Source organism: Ascaphus truei, chromosome 15 (assembly GCF_040206685.1).
Source record: "Ascaphus truei isolate aAscTru1 chromosome 15, aAscTru1.hap1, whole genome shotgun sequence".
Taxonomy (NCBI): domain Eukaryota; kingdom Metazoa; phylum Chordata; class Amphibia; order Anura; family Ascaphidae; genus Ascaphus; species Ascaphus truei.
The window spans coordinates 37286767-37303944 of NC_134497.1; the positions used below are offsets into that span (position 1 = coordinate 37286767).

Sequence of the window (17178 nt, forward strand, 5' to 3'; positions counted from 1 at the left end):
TATACAGTTGTAACAGTCAGTAATTTACACTACCCCTACCTCTCTCAATGACAAAAGAACTACTGACTGCAATGCAGCCATTACGAAGAAGATAAAGACAAGCTTATAAATTTTTCCATGATTATCCTGTACAAATAAATTGCTTCTACTTTAAATTCATGAGAATCATTTGAACTTTGTGTGTGTGTCTGGGGGGGGGGGGGGTATGGGTGAGAGAGGTGTGTATGCAGGATTATTTGTTCAAAGAAATCTTTTGAACAGGTCATCAGAATGTTTTGAACCCCACACCCCCAAATAAAAATTACAGTATGCCACCCACCTCATAAAGTACAGTATACATGACTGTAGTGTAGAATTAAAAAGCAAAAATTGTTATGCAAGCCCATGTCAAAACAAAACAAAAAAAGGGTCTATTTTTTTTTTCAGACTTGAAATTCACATTGAATGGGAAGTCATTCTTGCCAAAGCCCCATACTGTATGCGTTTCAACAAGGTTCCAATGAGACATACATGCATGCACCTAAATGTGATGACCCGCATATGCGTTTCAACAAGGTTCCAATGAGACACACACGCATGCGCCTAAATGTGATGAAATGCATATGCATTTTGAAAGTATTGAATAATAAATAATACATATAGAATAAAAGATATACACTTCTATTTTTGGGGTTTCTTTGCAGTTAATTACACATGCAAGCATACTGTATAAGGTTTTCTATAAAGCTCATAATTATTCTATCCTAATCAATAAAAATTTGTCACTCTAAATGTTTTGCCTAATTGGATTTTAAAATCAGATTAACCATGCGCAAGCAACGTTTAAAAAAAGCGATATTAGAAGTCCATCGAAATCCCTCCTTTTGCCCTTTTCATCTTGAGGTCAAAGTTTCTTTTCTGGGGAAAAAAATGCTATTATTTCCGGTATTGTGCATGCGTCATTGGGAATTAAAGCAGCAGTTCAAGCAATATCCTACTGTACATGTGCATCTGTACTATAAGAACAAACTTCTGATAGGCTCTGGCTCTTGAGACCCATCCTCTCCCTAGCTGTCCTCCAATTGTATCTACTGTAGTAACTGCTCAGTCAATCATATTGCAGGACTACATTTTCAACAATTGTGCAAGAATTGAATTAAATATTAAATAACCCTGAGCAAAGCGATTGATTACAGGAGAACGGACCGATCTACACCTTACTATAGCTAATCACTTGTCTGTGTGCATATTGTATTGATGCACAAAGTACACTACTGTAATGATTTTTTGTTTAAGAATATTTTTTTTGTTAAACGGCAGCTTGAACTGCAGCTTTAAACTTAATACTGTACTGTACATTGTATTTACCTTCCTTATAAACTTTGCCAAATGGGTGGAGATGAGCCACTGTCACTCCCGTAGTCTGCATTATAGTTGACATGTGATAGCTGGCCTGCTACACCTGTAGTTTACATCTGATGAAGCTGTAAATCTTTTTCATACACGCAAGCTTGCTGGTACCTGTATGTGAAATCAGGCTTAGGCTGTAAATTTTGCAGGTATTCTGGCGGGGACAGGTAGCAAGGATTGCCATTCACCAGATTTTCACTGACGGTCGGACCGTTATTGTAAGCCAGTGCTAGCGCTGTTACATTGCTGGATTGGTATTGACTAATCTTATATGGATTAAACCCGACCTTTCTCCTTTTGAAGTTGCCATGATCAAAAATACTGTAAAAATCAGGGACCACACCCCAATACCCTCTTGTATCTCCGGCAGGAGGGGCATGCGAAAAAAAGACTGATCGCTACTTAAGGTTTTTCTTATAGAACGCTTCCAACCACGAACATCAGGTGAAAATTTGTAGAAATCGTAGTTCTAAATGAAATATTTATATATTTTGGCTACAATCGCCATGTTATCTGCTGCAGCATTAATTGCAGAAAATATTAAAAATGAATAACTACAATCAGGTGTTTTATACATGTACGGTGTACACATTGTACCGTGTCCAGTCAGCAATTGTGCAAGGATAGTGTAGGAATGTAGAAAAAAGCACACAGCTTTGAGTTTTATAAGTTTTTATTATGAAGCGCCTACATTTGATAACGTCTTCAGCGTCTTCAAGGACCAAGGTCAAATCACAATTGACTTGGTTTTTATCTTTTTTTTTTTTTTTTTTTTTTACACACCTGCAAATTGACATAGTAGCACAGACAGAACTGTACACATTACAATTCATTAATTTCTGCCACCTGTCGGTTACGTGAAGAATTGCACCCAAAGAAATCCGAAACCATTAAATGAAAACGGAACAGCGCTAAACCGCGGGTAAACCTGGCGGTGTGAGAGCCGCGTGAACGCAGGAATGCAGCGTGAATACCGCGTGGAGTACAGCAGCACACACAAACTGCGCTGTGATGTCTTAAAATAACGGCCGCTGCACATGTAAATATTGTTTCTTACCATGTAAACCACATAAACCCAGCCCATCGTAAAACAGCTGTGAGATTGACAGTTTTATGACAGAGAAAAACACCTCCCACGACATGACGTTTAAACTCATTTTCAATATCTAAATGTACTCATAACTTTCCTTAACTAACACTTACATACACGTGAGTCACATCAATACATTCAGGCACTCATGGTGGACACCATGAGACGAAATATGAACAGCGTAATCCTAAAATGAAGAGAAATATTAATATCTGTCTCTTAGTACCTGCTAGACCTGACGTGTCTGTAATCATTATGTGCAAATCTGTACCACGGATCCACACATGTAATTTTTAGCATGTTCAGCATAGGACTTTACACGATATTTTATTTTTAATAAAGTCCCTCAATGAGGGCATAACCCATGGGTCACCCATCGCTGGAATGTACTAGAAATAACTCACAAACATTTAGCTTTCTTTGAAGCCAACAGACCACTATTTGCTCAAGTTTCTACGAACTCCTCCCCCTCCCCCCCCAAACCCCACGTCACTTTTAGTAGCTATCCATGACAAGCACCCCCATTAAGTTTGGTATTAAGCACAGCAAACACCTGTAACAAGCCTGGGATTGTCATAAACCCAAAATATATTGTATTATTTCAACTCAGCCTTTAGCTCATTAACCCCTTGATCACCAAAGGGATTAAAATACCTAATATCTCATAATATTATTATGACATCCCCCTTACCCTAAATTCCCCCACCCTAACCACTAAACCCCCTTAAATTAACCCCCTAAACAGTAAATAAACTTACATTAGAAGCGGCTGGTGGAGGGGGGGCGGCTGTGTCCAATTGGTCACGGCCAAACTATTACGATTCAAGGCTAAGTGAGGCTGCAGACTGCATCAGCATAATGGGGAACGCACATTTTATTAAAACCAACAAAAACATTATTAAGAACATTTTCTTAAAAAAAACTCACAATAAGAATGATACAAATAACCGACATTTAAAAAGTTAGAACTTTTTTATCCCTTTAAAATGCTCGTTTTATGCACCATAAACTAGTCACTTTTCATTGCGATTTAGCGTAACACAGATACAAGTGTGCACTTATATGTGAGCGTCTTGGTCACTGGTTATCCCTATACATGCCTTTCTTTAGAAATAGGTCTCTCCCCTGTGTGTGTCCTCTTGTGTCTGATACGGCTGGATAAGTCACTAAATCCCTTCCCACATTCCCCACATACATGAGGTCTCTCCCCTGTGTGTGTCCTCTTGTGTGTCTTCAGGTGGGATAACTGACTAAATCCCTTCCCACATTCCCCGCAAACATACGGTCTCTCCCCTGTGTGTGTCCTCTTGTGTGTGTTCAGGTGGCATAACAGACTAAATCCCCTCCCACATTCCCCACATACATACGGTCTCTCCCCTGTGTGTGTCCTTGTGTGTGTCTTCAGGCTGGATAACTGACTAAATCTCATCCCACATTCCCCACATACATGTGGTCTCTCCCCTGTGTGTGTCCTCTTGTGTTTGTTCAGGTTGGATAACACACTAAATCTCTTCCCACATTCCCCACATACATGCGGTCTCTCCCCTGTGTGTATCCTCTTGTGTGTATTCAGGCTGGATAATTGACTAAATCCCATCCAACATTCTCCACATACATGCGGTCTCTCCCCTGTGTGTGTCCTTGTGTGTGTCTTCAGGCTGGATAACTGACTAAATCTCATCCCACATTCCCCACATACATGTGGTCTTTCCCCTGTGTGTGTCCTCTTGTGTATTTTCAGGTGGGATAACTGACTAAATCCCTTCCCACATTCCCCACATACATGTGGTCTCTCCCCTGTGTGTGTCCTCTTGTGTATTTTCAGGTGGGAAAATTGACTAAATCCCTTCCCACATTCCCCACATACATGCAATCTCTGCCCTGTGTGTGTTCTCTTGTGTGTGTTCAGGCTGGATAAATGACTAAATCTCTTCCCACATTCCCCACATACATGTGGTTTCTCCCATGTGTGTGTCCTCTTGTGTGTGTCCAGGCTGGATAAGTCACTAAATCCCTTCCCACATTCCCCACATACATGCGGTCTCTCCCCTGTGTGTGTCCTCATGTGTGTGTTCAGGCTGGATAAATCACTAAATCCCTTAATACACTCCCCACAAACACCTGGTCTCTCCCCTTTGTGTATCCTCATGTGTGTGTCCAGGCTGGAAAAGTCGCCAAATCCATTCCCACATACATGCGGTCTCTCCCCTGTGTGTGTCCTCTTCTGTAGGTTCTGGTCTGATAACCAAGTCAGACTCTTCCCACTTTGTCCAAGATCATTTCCTGTGGCAGCTGCTAATACATATTTTTTTGAATGAGGAGCAGTTCCATTGTTTATTAATTGCCTTGACTGGTTGAAAGATGCATTTTCTGTCATATTTATTGGAATGTTGCAAGATTGTTCGGTCTTCATCTTTTCCATATACTCATTTGGGTGTTTGAACTGCAGATGTTTGAGGAGGTAATTCTGACTTCTATGCAACCTTGCAGTGTTGGCATGGGTGGATTATTGGTGCTTGGCTTTGTACTAGACGAGACAAAAAAGTCACTGTTACACAAACAGTCTTACAAAAGATCATGAAGGAGATGTAAGTTGGCATATCACAAAAGGGCATATACTCTTGTGTGTATTCAGGCACGATAACTGACTAAATCCCTTCCCATATTCCCCATGTACATGCGGTGTCTCCTGTGTGTCCAGGCTAGATAATTCACTAAATCCCTTTCCACATTCCTTACATACATGCGGTCTCTCCCGTGTGAATCCTCGTGTGTATCCATGCTGGATACGTCACTAAATCCTTTCCCACATGACCCACATACTGTACATGCGGTCTCTCCCCAGTCTGTGTCGTCGTATATAGGTTCTCGTCTGATAACCAAGTCAGACTCTTCCCACTTTCTCCAAGATCTTTTCCTGTGGCTGCTGCTAATATATTTTTTTGGGAATGAGAAGCAGTTACATTGTTTATTAATTGCTTTGACTGGTTGAAAGATGCATTTTCTCTCATATTTATTGGAATGTTGCAAGATTGTTCTGCCCTCATCTTTTCCATATACTCATTTGGGTGTTTGAACTTCAGATGTTTGAGGAGGTAATCCTGACTGCTAAAAGCAACCTTGCAGTGTTGGCATGGGTGGATTATTGGTGCTTGTCTTTGTACTAGATGAGACAAAAAAGTCACTGTTACACAGTCTTACATAAGGCCATGCAGGAGAGGTAAGTTGGCATATCACAAAAAGTTCAGGACGAAAGTAACCTGCAGATGTACATTGTAAAAATGAAGGGTTAAGTACAAAATGTGCAGCATTAGGGCCGGGAGAGTAGATGTAGTGGATCATACATTTAACGTGGATCAAAATATTTAACGATTTAAGTCTCACTAGCTGCAAAACACTAAGTGGCAGAAATCTGTACAAATCCTTTGATAGATAGTAAGTCGATAGTTTCAGTTGTGAACGTATAATTAAAAATGTTTGTACAATGAATAGCATTCTGTACGTGTCTCATTAGAAGCTCACATATCAGTAACCGGGTGTTCCGGTTACATCACCATGTACCAGGTCATTAATAGTCAAAAGATGACCCAACTTTCTGCTAAATCTCCATTGTTAAATCAGAAACCAAATGCCCAATTACTGTATTTGACATCACAGATGTTATTCAGACTTAGTTAAGCTATACTAATATCATTCAGTGAATTGCAGAACTGTGTTAATTTTTAATACAATTGTTTAAAGGTTTTTTATTTAGGGAACAAGGAGTCTGTACTTGTGTTATCATTATAATCGAATGAGTCTGTGTTATTGATTCTCCCCCTTACAAATATTGCATTTTATTAAACACAATGATCTAATATGTATCAAGTGGAGAAGAAACAACAAAAGGCGCAAACCACTGACCACAGTGTTTAAATTACTAAACACTAATAGAGATGCAATGCAATGAAAGTCCAATCTGTAGAATCCTGGATTGAGTGGGATATATAAATGAGAAAGATATCCAAATATGGTGAAGTATGTATGTATTTTTGACACACAACGTAAGCTCAGATCCTACTTATGAAATCACAGATACAAATGGGCATTTCAGGATAAAATCCTTATCTTGAACTATAACACAGGAACTGGTAGCCGCAGGATCAACTCCAAAGGACGCAGTCTGCTTCCGACGTCTGTTCTTGCAGATCTCCTCCTCGGCTGGAAGTCTGCATGATGATGCTCCGCTTTTACTTCAGATAAACAAAAGCTCCCCCGTGTGTAGATTCGGCCAGAAATGCTGTTTGATAGCGGTTTAACGTTCCAATTGCCTTAAATACGGCATGTAGTCAAGCAGGCTGATAAAATCCAAGGGACAAGACCACCGTAGCCCTACGCGTTTCATCTAAAAAGACTTTATCAAGTCTTGATAAAGTCTTTTTAGACAAAACGCGTAGGGCTACGGTAGACATCGCGAGATTTCCAGCCGAGGAGATCTGCAAGTACAGACGTCGGAAGCAGACGGCGTCCTTTGGAGTTGATCCTGCGGCTACCAGTTCCTGTATTATAGTTCAAGATAAGGATTTTATCCTCACATGCCCATTTTTATCTGTGATTTCGTAAGTAGGATCTGTGCTTACATTGTGTCAATAATACATACTTCACTAAATTTGGCTATCTTTCTCATTTATAGATCCGCTCAATCCAACATTCTACAGATTGGACTTTCATTGCATTGCAATTCTATTAGTGTTTAGTAATTTAAATACTGTGGTCAGTGGTTTGCGCCTTTTGTTGTTTCTTCTCACCTTGATATATATTGGAACTGTGTGTTTCCTTTACATTGTGGCAGCATCCACAGATACATAGTAAAACTGTTTGTTAGATATATTTGCGCATCTTTCTTTTTCTCATATATATATATATTTGACAAAAAATATAGACAGCGCCTTGGGGTGACTCACTTGGCCAAAGATTACCCTATTCTAACAAAAAATATACAATGGTTAATGCATGCAGATGATAATTATAAATAAGACATGCAAAAACACAATTAAAATATTATATATGGCTAAATAGTTATGTGAGAATAACCAATATTGATGGTAGAAAACACAATATGTTACAATAGAACACCCTTGCCACTAGATGCTAATGAATGGTGAAATAGTACATATACCAAATATATATAGCCTATGCAACCTATAGTGGCCAGTGGGTGTGTGAATGGAAAAAGAAAAAGTCTGAAGTCCATTAAATGAAAATCACATGTGCATGTGATATATAATGAAAACCTTGATATAAAATCTTGGATTCTGGCTGCTTCTTTACTCTGGGTTCAACAAACTCCCGTCCAGTACCTATCAGAGAAAAAGAAAAAAGCGCCCAATCCTCGTGTAATAAAAGATAACAGAAGGTTTAATAAAACAATCGCCATTCAGACAAATTCAAACTCAAAGCGTGGTATGAGATGAGACTCAAGCGCCAAAACAGCTGGAGTGACCGTCGTCTGTTTGCTCCCCTGGAACACGTGACCTCTGGGACCTCAATATCGGTGTTCTATTGTAAAGAGTCCTCCAGCACACCAGCGATAGCAGCATTGGAGTTCCTGGTTTAGGGGAGTGCTGTTGCACAAAGATATTCCCAGCAAGAATGGCAGCCTGCACTTCCACTGCTCCTTGGCAAAAAATGGCTTCAATCAGCCACCGTAGGTCTCTCCTCATCACGTGACCCTACGCGTTTCTTCCACAACCAGATTTCATCAGGGGATGGACTTGAATGGAAATTGCTTACTATATATAGTGTGTCAATGTCCAATAAAATTAGCATTTCATAATTGGTGATTTCAATCATCTGTCTTCAATTCTTATAGATATTATAACCATTGAATGATATGAAAGAGAGTTTACATAAGTTTTTTTACATTAAAAATAGATGGTAAATACATGAATTTAACAAACAGATTCACATGTAAAAGTTTTACATTAGTATACAATTTATTTAGAACAGATCAATTGAGATAGACAGTGTGTTTACATTTGCACTTATTATATTAGTGATACCCATACCACATTGAACTAATTAAGTAGTCAAAAATAGAGTATTATAAATGGTATGCAGTGTCACAAATAGGGTGCAAATGTAATATTAATTATAATAATATTGGCCTGTTAAGGACGAAAGAACAGCATGGATAAAATGAACATATCCTGAATAGGATGGAATTTACATGTTACCTGATAATTGTCTCTCCTTAAATGTGAAAGGAGAAGCGAGGAGTATTTTGAGCCGGACAATCATTTGAAAATATAACCTACTCATGAAAAAAAAAAAGCTAAAATAATATTTATTATGATTAATACTTAAAAATTAATTGATGATATTTAATGAATATATGATGATATGATTAACACAAGAAAGAAAGACCATTGAACCAAGACTTTAATCAATGTATAAAGTTTGTGTTTTGATTCCATATAAATATATATATTACTAAAAATGTATTGACCTAAATATCAACCTACCTGTGTTTAAAATATATTGTGCCCCCTGCCTAATGAAATAATACAGTGATTAACCCAACTAAAAATCAATATGTAAATTGTGCTATTAATAGTGTGTATTGGTGTGAACTTAAATCGTGTGATGAACTGTGATAAAATTAATGTATTAGATTTGTGATGGTTCTCTAAATATTGATTGTTTTTGAAAAAACAACCAATATGGTAAAACAGTGTAATATTCATGAATGATATATTAAATTAAATGTGTGTTTATGAGGATATTGTATCTTAATGAATGGCATATGTAGAAAATGTATGTGACTAACCTTGGCCAATGACCTCTCAGATGAAAAGCAAAGGGAACATGCTAAACATGCTCAAACCAGACCTCTGCCTCTCACCCAAAAGATGTATAGGCCCTAATGGAGATCCCTATACAATAGTACTAATATCTAGACAATCATTTAGTCCCTTGGGACTCAATGTGTCTAACACATAAATCCAGTATGATTCTCTGGTGTTTCATTTTTTATATCTATCTCCACTTCGCAAGGAGGGGATTAATTCTAAACCCATGACTGAAAGCGACGAAGGATCTTTATTATGATTGTCCAAATAATGTTTGGACAAATTATGTGGATAAACCATGAATAATATTGCGTCTATGCTACAGGAAGTGCGTACTAAGAGTACGTGCTGTCCTGCCAACATATTGGTATCTGCAAGGACTGGTGATGACTTAAACCATGAATGTAGATAAACAATTTATATGTCCTTTTACTTGATAAGTAGCTAGTTTGGAAAAAGATGTTATATTATTTGTTTTATTTAACTGCTTGCACGTCAAACATCTAGTACGTCCGGAAGAAAAATTGCCATTTGTACAATTCTAAACATTCTGATATTTGTTCTTTTTTTTTAAACGACTTGAGGCTAGCCATGTTTTGAGATTTCTTGCCTTATGAAAAATGACTGGTGGTTTTAATGGTAACTTTGAACCAATGACAGGGACTTGCAAAATGATACTCCAGTGCTTGTTCAAAATGGATCTAATATTATGGGCCGCATTATAGAATTGTGTTATAAAGAGTGGTGCTTTCATGTGTGAACCTTTGTCATGTACCATACCTCCACTCTCTAACTGTGGTCGTTTCTTTTTGGAGGCTTTGTTCAAAAGTATTTTACGATCCAAAATGCTTATTTGTTTGAAAGTCCCATGTATAGTATTTGCATTATAACCCTTGGCTATGAATTTCTTAGTTAACAAATCCCCCTGGGCCAGAAAATCAGAGTTCAAAGAACAATTTTTTCTGACTCCGGGAAACTGGCCCCGGGGGATATTGTCTAACCACTTTTTGTAGTGGTTGCTGGTGTTATGAAGATAGCCATTGGCTGCAACTTTCTTAAAATGTGTTTTTGTTACTATTTCATTATTGACAGTACTAGAAAGTTCCAAATCCAAGAAAACAATTTTGTTTTTATCTGTTTCAAAAGTGAATTGTAAATCCATATTGTTTATAGTGAATGTGTTTAATTGTGCGGTGAAATCTTCTAGGGACCCGTCCAAAATGATGATCAGGTGATCTATAAAACGACCTTAGAACACCAGACCCGCCCCCAATGCAGCATTATCCCACACATGATAGTCCACCCAGAGGCCCATGTATAGGTTAGCGTAACTGGGGGTGAATCTGGTCCCATGGCCGTCCCACAAACCTGTAAATAAAAAGAACCCTCAAATAAAAAATAATTCTGCTCTAAAATGAAACGAATGGCTGTGAGAATGAATTGTATCTGTGTATTACAAAATGTGGCTTCTTGGTTCAAAAAATGGTGTATCGCTTCTAGACCTTTGGCATGCTGAATACAGGTATATAGTGAGGCTACATCGCATGTAGCCCATGTGTGTGAGGGTATAAGGACTCGGGGGACACGTTCCCCGCGGCGTGTCCCCCCCTTATCTGCCCCAAGTGCCGCCACACCCGTTGCTCGGTGTGCCTGCCAGGTCCCCGCCTCCGTCGGCCAGATGCCGCTCCGCTCTCCCTCCTCTGCAGCACACGCTGCCACGCATCCGGGTCACGCACGCGCAGGAACGTTCCAGGTGCGCGCACACCCAATCCTTTCTGCTCTCACCTCGGATGGCTGGCCCCGCCCCCGCCAATCACAGGATGCCACCTCACTCACCCCAGCCACGCACCTGGGCCTCATCTCCTATATGTCCCTCAGCCTATCACAGGGACTGCCTGGACGCACCTCCACCCCACCTCTACCGGTCTACTGCAGTATATTAACCCAGTCCGTCCTCTCCTTCCTCGCTCTGCATAGCTTCTTGTGGCTTTGTGCTGTTCGGAGTTCTGTGCCTGGCTCCCCTGACCATCTGGTACGACATTGTCACCAGAGACCGGGAAACGAGAACGCCCAGAGAGGTTTGAGGGGCTCTCCCTGGATACCATCTCTTCTTGCCCCTCTCCCCCTGAAGAACGTCCCAAGAGAATTCTGTTGCCTTTAATCCTCGAGGGTCCCAACATCTGGGTGTCAGCCTCAGCATTCATTGACTCCGGGTCTGGTGGTAACTTTATGGACCAGGATTTTGCACTAAAGAACCAGATTCATTTGACGAAGAAGAGCGTACCCATCGGCCTCGAGGCCACAAACAGCCGTCCCCTCCAGCCAGCATTCATCTCCTTGGAGACTGCTCCCCTCACTTTCCACCTCGGATGGTCACACTGAGCGTATTATTTTTGACATCTTTCACTCGTCCCAGGTCCAATTCATTCTGGGATTACCCTGGCTCCAGCTGCACAAACCGTGTGCCGATTGGACCAGTGGGGTTCCTCGGTGAAGGATTATGGGGAGCTCTCAGTGACTACCCTCGCCGGCCTTGAGATGTCTTCCACACCTCTCTCCACTCTTCCTGGTGTTTACCTCGATTTCAAGGATGTCTGTAACAAGACCCAAGCCGAAGTTCTACCGCCTCATCGCTCGTTTGACTGCCCCATAGAACTAATTCCCGGAGCCACACTTCCCCAGTCTAAATCTTACCCCCTTTCCGTGCCTGAGACCGAGGCTATGTCATCTTATATCCAAGAAAATCTCAAAAGAGGTTTTATCCGGAATTTCACCTCCCCAGCCGGGGCTGGGTTCTTTTTCATGAAAAAAAAAAGATGGCTCATTAAGACCTTGTATTGATTACTGGGGTCTCAACAAGATCACAATAAAGAACCGGTACCCCCTTCCACAAATCTCGGAGCTATTCGATTGGCTACAAGGAGCCACTATATTCTCCAAACTCGACCTTAGAGGGGCGTACAATCTGATTCGTATCCGGGAGGGTGACGAGTGGAATACCGCTTTAAACACACGTAGTGGCCATTATGAATATCTCGTGATGCCTTTTGACCTCTGTAATGCCCCGGCAGTATTCCAAGAGTTCATGAATGAGGTCTTTCGGGACATTCTGGATATCTTCATCATAGTATAGCTGGATGACATACTTATTTTTTCCAAAAATCTGGAGGAACATATACGCCACACCAGGGTGGTCCTTTCTCGCCTTCGCGCAAACAAGCTCTACGCCAAGATGGAGAAGTGCCTCTTCCACCGCCTTTCTGGGCTATATCATTTCTGATAAGGAAAAAAGAAAAATAATGTGATAAAGCGCTAGTGCCTTGAACTTATCAATATAATTATTTAATGAGATTACAAAATACCCTAAAAATAAAGAGCTAGGCAGCCTGATAAAAGTGACTGATACAGGTCACTTACAGTACAACGGAATAATACAATAATACCGGCGCCTATAAACAATATTTTAAATCACCTAGTGTGATTACTGACCAATTTACAGTCCAGCCCTTAGAATCCAAACATGGTCACAGAAGTCTTGATAGATGTCTCATAACATGTGGGAAAATGCAAAAGAGAATATCATAGTGCAACACTGATAACAACAACAAAAACAAACACAAAACAATAACATAAAACACAGAATAGCTAAACATATACTGGTCACATTTAATAAGAATACACAAAATCATTAAAACATAATTGCACAAGCTACTGGTGAACTCCTCCGGGGGGTTAAAACGGGAATCCTACTCATAACAATGTGGAAGCTAACCAGCATCCAGCAGCATCAGCTGCAGATATCACCGTGGAGGAGTGCAGGAGAGGGACTCCGCAGATCTCTTCAGACCTCAGACGTTGCTTCCACGTTTCCTGCTGCTAGCTCACAGACCCGCTGTGACCATTTTTTCCCCTCGTTTCAACTATACGATCTCGTACATTACAGGCACAAAGAATGTCAAGGCCGACGCACTTTCACGTCAGTTCGCTACAGAAGAGAGGTCCGACAAGGTTACGGAAACTATTTTACCTTCTAACTGCATAATTTCCGCCAACTCATTTAACATCTTGGATAAAATCATGGAAGCCCAGGCTCATATCCCCAGGAGGTTAAGGATACCAGAGGGACTCCTGTATGCCGCTCCACGTTTTCATCACAAAATCCTGGAATGGGGTCATTCTGCCAGATCGGCTGGTCACCCGGGTTTCAAAAGAACGCTGGATTTAATCAAACATACCTTCTGGTGGCCAAATATGAGCAAGGATATTCAAGACTTCACGAAAGCTTGTCTGGTATGCGCGCAGATTAAGTCCGTCCGACATAAGCCATCGGGTCTCCTTCTGCCCCTTCCCATCCCTGAACGTCCTTGGACGCATATACAGCACCGACAAAGTTTATTGCAGCAAAAACCGCCCGGCAGGATGCGTGGCGGCAGCGTGGAGTAGCGTTGACAAGCGCTCGTTCGCGTGACGTCGGTGACGTCACAGTCACGTGAGCGCCCGGCTTCCCCGGCTTCCCCGACTCCCCTGAAGGTTTGAAGTGAGGTAAGCGGGGGAGCGGGGAAGCAGAGGGGCACAGCAGGCACAGCTAGGGGGTCGGGAAGGTATGTAAATTGCGCGCGGATTGGAGGGGGGGGGGAACGGAGGGGACGCGGCTGGATGCGGCTGATGTGCTGACTTTCCTCAGCACCAGCCAGAGTAAATCCCGGTGAACCGGCGGCATTTGCTGCAATAAACTTTGTCGGTGCTGTATCCATGGATTTTATAGTGGAACTCCCACCCTCCAAAGGGATGAATACAATCCTCGTAGTAGTGGATAGATTTTCCAAGTAGGCACATTTTGTACACCTCAACGGCCTTCCAAATTCCGCCACATTGGCCGATGTATTTTCTAAAGAGATCTTCAGGTTTTACGGTATTCCACACACTATTGTCTCAGACAGGGGCACACAATTTATTTCAAAATTCTGGCTAGCATTCTCCCAAAGGCTTCGCATCTCCCTTCTGTTCTCCTCGGGCTAAATCAGCCGCAGACCAATGGTCAAACTGAGAGGATGAACCAGTCCTTGGAACAGTACCGGAGATGTTTCGTGTCTGAATCTCAGGACAATTGGGTGGGCTTATTACCATGGGCAGAGTTTGCAATTAATTCTCTCAGGAACGAATCGACGCAGGAATCCCCTTTCTTCGATAATTATGGTTTCCACCCCAGCCGCCTCCCGCTCTCCTCCACCCCTTCTGGAGTTCCAGCAGCTGATGTTCGGGTTGCTAACCTACAAGATTCCTGGAGGAAGATTCAAAAGGCTTTGCTAGGGGCCGTCCAGAAACAGAAGACTCAGGCGGATCGGCGCCGCCAGATGGCACCGGAATATAAGCCAGGGGACAGAGTCTGGCTTTCCTCCAGGAATATCAAACTTAAGACACCTTCCCCGAAGTTGGCACCAAGATTCTTGGGTCCTTTCAAAATCCTCGAAAAGATAAACCCTGTAGTTTATCGGCTCCAGCTTCCACCATCCATGAAGATACCCACAGCCTTTCATGTCTCCCTTCTAAATGCCATTTTTTTCAGAATATACACTTTTCGGATCGCCCTCTCAGACCCAATCCTGTTATTATACAGGGGCAACAGGAATTCGAGGTATAATCTATTCTCGACTCTCGATTCTCTAGAGGCAAGCTACAGTTCCTCGTCCACTGGAATGGATATAAACCAGAGGAACGATCTTGGGTGCCCCATCAATACATTCACGCTCCAACTTTACTCAAGCTCTTCCACCAGAAGTGTCCCCTCAACCCATGGGAGGGTCGTCAGGAGTTCGATCCTCAAGGGGGGGGGTATTGTAAGGAATCGGGGGACACGTTTCCCGCAGCGTGTACCCCCTTATCTGCCCCGAGTGCCGCCACACCCGCTGCTCGGTCAGCCTGCCGGGTCCCCGCCTCCGTCGGCCAGATGCCGATCCGGTCTCCCTCCTCTGCGGCATACGCCGCCACGCTTCCGGGTCGCGCGCGCCGGAACGTTACAGGGCGCGTGCGCAACCAATCCTTTCTGCTCTCGCCTCGGACAGCTGGTCCCACCCCCGCCAATCACGGGACGCCACCTCACTCACACCAGCCACGCACCGGGCCCCCATTATCCTATATGTCCCTCAGCCTATCACAGGGACTGTCTTGATGCACCTCCGCCCCACCTCTACCCTCTATTGGTCTACCACAGTATATTACCCCAGTCCGTCCACTTCTTCCTCGCTCTGCATAGCTTCTTGAAATTTGTGCTGTTCGGAGTTCTGTGCCTGGCTCTCTTCTGTGTTTCAGCTCTCGTTCCTGAACCTGCCCTCCGTGTACCCTCTCTGGACTTGATCTCAGCTTCCATTTGACTACGTGTACCTCTCTAATTCCTGGACCCGGCTTCGGACTACGACTACGCTGTTTTCTCTTACCCTTGACCCACGGCTCTTGGACTTCACTACTCGGACCTCTGGCGCCCCGGACTCGGCAAGTATCTGACTAACCCTCTCTCACCAGACTCGGCAACGCACCCTACCACACCCCGGGCACACCCAATGCTGTGGGTGTGTTATACCCTTACCCACCTCATTACTGGGGACTGGTCTGGTCTATCGGCAGTACAGCATTACAGAGGGCTTCCATGCGATTTTTGAGATGGAGTCGATGACGTGCAACGTGTCCCTTAGGTAAGATCTTAATTTAACCACCATGGGTTGTAAAAAAGAATCGACATATTAAGACACGTTTGACGTCATCGACTCCACCCCCGAAACAACGGGTCTACGTGGTGGTACTGATATATTTTTGTGGAGCTTAGGTATGTGGTAAAAAATGGGTGGCTGATTGAAAGCCATTTTTTGCCAAAGAGCAGTAGAAGTGCAGGCTGCCGTTCTTGCTGGGAATATCTTTGTGCAACAGCACTCCCCTTAACCAGGAACTCCAACGCTGCTATCGCTGGTGTGCCGGAGGACTCTTTACAACAGAACACCGATAGTGAGGTCACGTGTTCCAGCAGAGCAAACAGACGGCGGTCACTCCAGCGGTGTTGGCGCATGAGTCTCATCTCATACCACGCTTTATTATATGGCAAATTTGTGCGTTTGAATTTGTCTGAATGATTGTTTTATTAAACCTTCTGTTATCTTTTATCACACGAGGATCGGGCACTTTTTTCCTTTTTCTCTGAGATATATATATATATATGATAAAAAGAGAAGAAAGCGCCCGATCCTAGTGTATTATATTAAGATACAAAATGTAATGTTCCATAAAACTCCAACAAATGCGCACTCACAAACATAGCATATATTAAAGCATGTAATGAGTAATACTCATTGGCCAGACGCTGGAAACTGCTGCTCCGCTCACACGTCCTGCTCCCACAAGTTGTATGACACCTCTGAGCTACCGTCCAGCAGGAACTCAGGGGATGTGCAGCTACTCCTATTCTCAGCCGGAAACAAACTGCGGTGAACAATGGTTCCGCATAGGAGGAAGGGAGAAGGTAGGACCAAGGGGACCAAATCGCTGATGTATCACCATGAGGTGGCGTCTCAAAGTCCCAACAAACAGCGCGTCAGCGCGAGGCAGCGTCGCAGAGTCTGATTGAAAATCCCAGATAGAGAACAGGTCTGGTACAGTGACCATCACTATTAAAAACTAGTATCCCTACGCGTTTCTTCACACTTGGGTGATATATATATATATATATATATATAAAATCAAAAAATAAATAGATGATACCGTTCTGTGGCTAACGAAATGCTTTTATTTGTGCGAACTTTCGAGATACACTGATCTCTTCTTCCGGCGATGTTACAAAATATATATATATATATATATATATATATATATATATATATATAT

At 42.4% G+C, this 17178-nt stretch overlaps 1 protein-coding gene across 6 annotated transcripts in view; it reads right to left on the reverse strand.

Annotated features, from left to right (window-relative positions):
* Positions 1-2136: 2136 nt before the first annotated feature.
* The window catches only part of LOC142466822 (uncharacterized), a 56141-nt gene continuing 41099 nt past the window's right edge, over positions 2137-17178 (reverse strand). For 5 of the 6 annotated variants that reach the window (XM_075572302.1, XM_075572299.1, XM_075572300.1 and 2 more), the window contains one exon: positions 2137-5006. In XM_075572302.1, the coding sequence (XP_075428417.1) occupies positions 3570-4901 (1332 nt within the window). In that variant the 5' untranslated portion in view covers positions 4902-5006 and the 3' untranslated portion in view covers positions 2137-3569. Of the gene's footprint in view, positions 5007-5222; positions 5643-17178 lie in introns of all 6 variants that reach the window. The other variant, XM_075572303.1, reaches the window with a different exon arrangement.